General features: G+C 34.1%; 1 protein-coding gene across 1 annotated transcript in view; it reads right to left on the reverse strand.

Moving 5' to 3' along the window:
* Positions 1-2,454, reverse strand: part of LOC121920330 — a 79,676-nt gene that overhangs the window by 43,794 nt on the left and 33,428 nt on the right. The window contains exon 4 of the mRNA XM_042447463.1: positions 607-689. Coding sequence (XP_042303397.1) covers positions 607-689 — 83 coding nt within the window. The remainder of the gene's footprint in view (positions 1-606; positions 690-2,454) is intronic.

Genomic DNA, 2,454 nt, shown 5'->3' on the forward strand with positions numbered 1-2,454 from the left:
CCCTCAAAGCCAGCTCACTGGTGAAGCCTCCAAGTCAACATGAACTAATATTACAACAGCTGGAGGATATAGTAGTACAAGGTGGTTGTTATAATTTGACAGTATTGTCTGATAGTATTTGAAAGTATTGTCTTAATTGTTATCTATTTTATATTTGTTTGTATTGTAATGAGTTTTTGCTGCTGTGATTGCATTTGTATATTTGATATTGGGTTGAAGGTATATCTTAATAGACTTTAATGTTATTAATTTAATTGTATCTTGATTAATTTAACTGTATTTAGTTAAGGTAAGGGGATGAATTTTTAGTTGTATATTTGCTAATGTAATTGTTTATGTCATTGTTTATGCATTTTTGTAAACCGCTTTGATCTGTTGGGAAAGCAGTATATAAATTTTAAAAAATTATTTATATAAAATAATGTTGAAATCAGAAATTCCCTGTGGAGTCACTGCATTACCATACATGTAACAGAGGGTGGCAGACTTTGCAGCTGATGTTTGTTGCAATTCATTTTAATACTGTAATTCATGTCTTCAAGAACAAAGTGCTGTGTTCAGCCTTGCTTACTTTGTAAAGAAATGTAATGTCAAGACAGAACATACCAGGTAGGTTGCCATTTCAATTGATTTAGACACATCAATTTTTTCTTGATCATCTTGAGGTTGACTTTCAAAAATATAGGATTCTGGAAAAGAGGTCACAATGTCAGTATTTATATTACATAATTCATATTAAAATATAATATCATGGTGAAAGTTTCATGATAAAATCTACTTAAATTTTATGTGTAATTTTGTATAGAATGTTATCTGTTTAAAAAGAGTCAAAAAAATCATTGTTTTTTTCATGAAATATTACTGGCATTTTCAGTGCTTTCTCAAAATGAACAGCAAACACATAAGTAAACACATTCCTGTTATTTTTAGGATTCCTTATCCCATTAAATACATTACCATTATAAGCTAGTGCATGTTTTGCAACTTGGGAATGAAAAAAGTGCACGTCCTCCTCAACTATGAACCCCCTTTTCTTTTGTTGGTTTCATCTCTAGATTACTGCTAATTGTGAACACTAAAGCAAGATTTGCAAATCCATTTCAGATCTTGGTTAGAATGGAAATCTAAGGAGATTATCACATTACCTTTGCTCCCAGCATAGACACAGGATGTAACTTTAAGAAGACGGATTTTATCACATTCACCTGTTGCCGGGCCACAGGCAACCCGTTTGCAGCCTGGGCTTTTCCAGGATTCTCTCGCATCTTTTAACAACTGGGATTCTTGAAAAGCTTCGGCAGAAGCCTGAATTGCAAATGGGCTGCCTGCTGCCTGGTGACGGCTGAATGCAATAAGATCCATCTTCTTAAAGTAAAATCCTGCAGCTATGCCAGGAGCAAAGATAATGCAATGATTTCCTAATTTGTAGTCAAAATGACTAGTACCATTTCCATTACAAACTACAAGTGGCAAGAAATGTGCTGCTGAGCTGAAGAAGATCAAATATCCATTTCTGAGTGTGCCTCCTCCTTTTCATATTACACAGAAAACATAACAAAACATTACCCAATGAATAATTAACAACTGGAATCTTTAAATATGTGTTTGTAAATCCCAGGTTATCCACACAGAGTATTTGTTATTCTGTAAATGAAGGCAAAGCAGTCTTAATTTTGAAATAATCAGAATTTGTATACAATAGCTACAACAGATTTTTAAATTTATTTTTATTTTGTTAATTTATTTAGAGTATTTATATCCTGCTCTTCAGCTATAATCCTATCTTTCTGCTTGCACAGGAGTCACAGTTATTATTAAATGACATATTTTGTTGAAGCAGTATGCATTGTTCATATGGTGGGACCAGTAATTTTACAGTGAAATAATTTTACAAGGGAGGGGGTGTTCTAATGATAATAAATATTATATTATTTACTTTAAAATATGCTGAGCTGCATTTCATGGCCCTCCTACTCTTCCCACTGAAGAATGGTTGGTGAATTTCTCCTCCCTGGTCCTGTCCTGATGACACCATTTATGATGACCAACTGGAAGCAAATCAAAATTCACTGGGCCATTTATTACACACTCATTCTTTACCCATCACTTCTTATCATATGTTACATGATTATATGTTATATAATAATTTTACACCCAGCTTGACCTCTGCACCAGGTGCTCTTTTCTTCTGCCCAATCTCATGAAATAGAGAGATTGTGAAGATGTTTGTGTGTGGACATGTTCCTGCACCAGAGACATAGAGATGCAGTAAGGTCTGAAGTTGCCCTGAAAATACCTCCTCTAGTATCTCCAATACATGGGCACACTTCAAGTCTTTTAAAGGCAAATCTGATGATAATTTGAAAGGCTGGATACTTTGTTGTTGTGTGCCTTCAATTTATTTTGGACTCATGGCAACTCTAAGCCAACCCTATCAGGGAGTTTTCTTGGCAA

The sequence above is a fragment of the Sceloporus undulatus genome, chromosome 2, assembly GCF_019175285.1.
Source record: "Sceloporus undulatus isolate JIND9_A2432 ecotype Alabama chromosome 2, SceUnd_v1.1, whole genome shotgun sequence".
NCBI lineage: Eukaryota > Metazoa > Chordata > Lepidosauria > Squamata > Phrynosomatidae > Sceloporus > Sceloporus undulatus.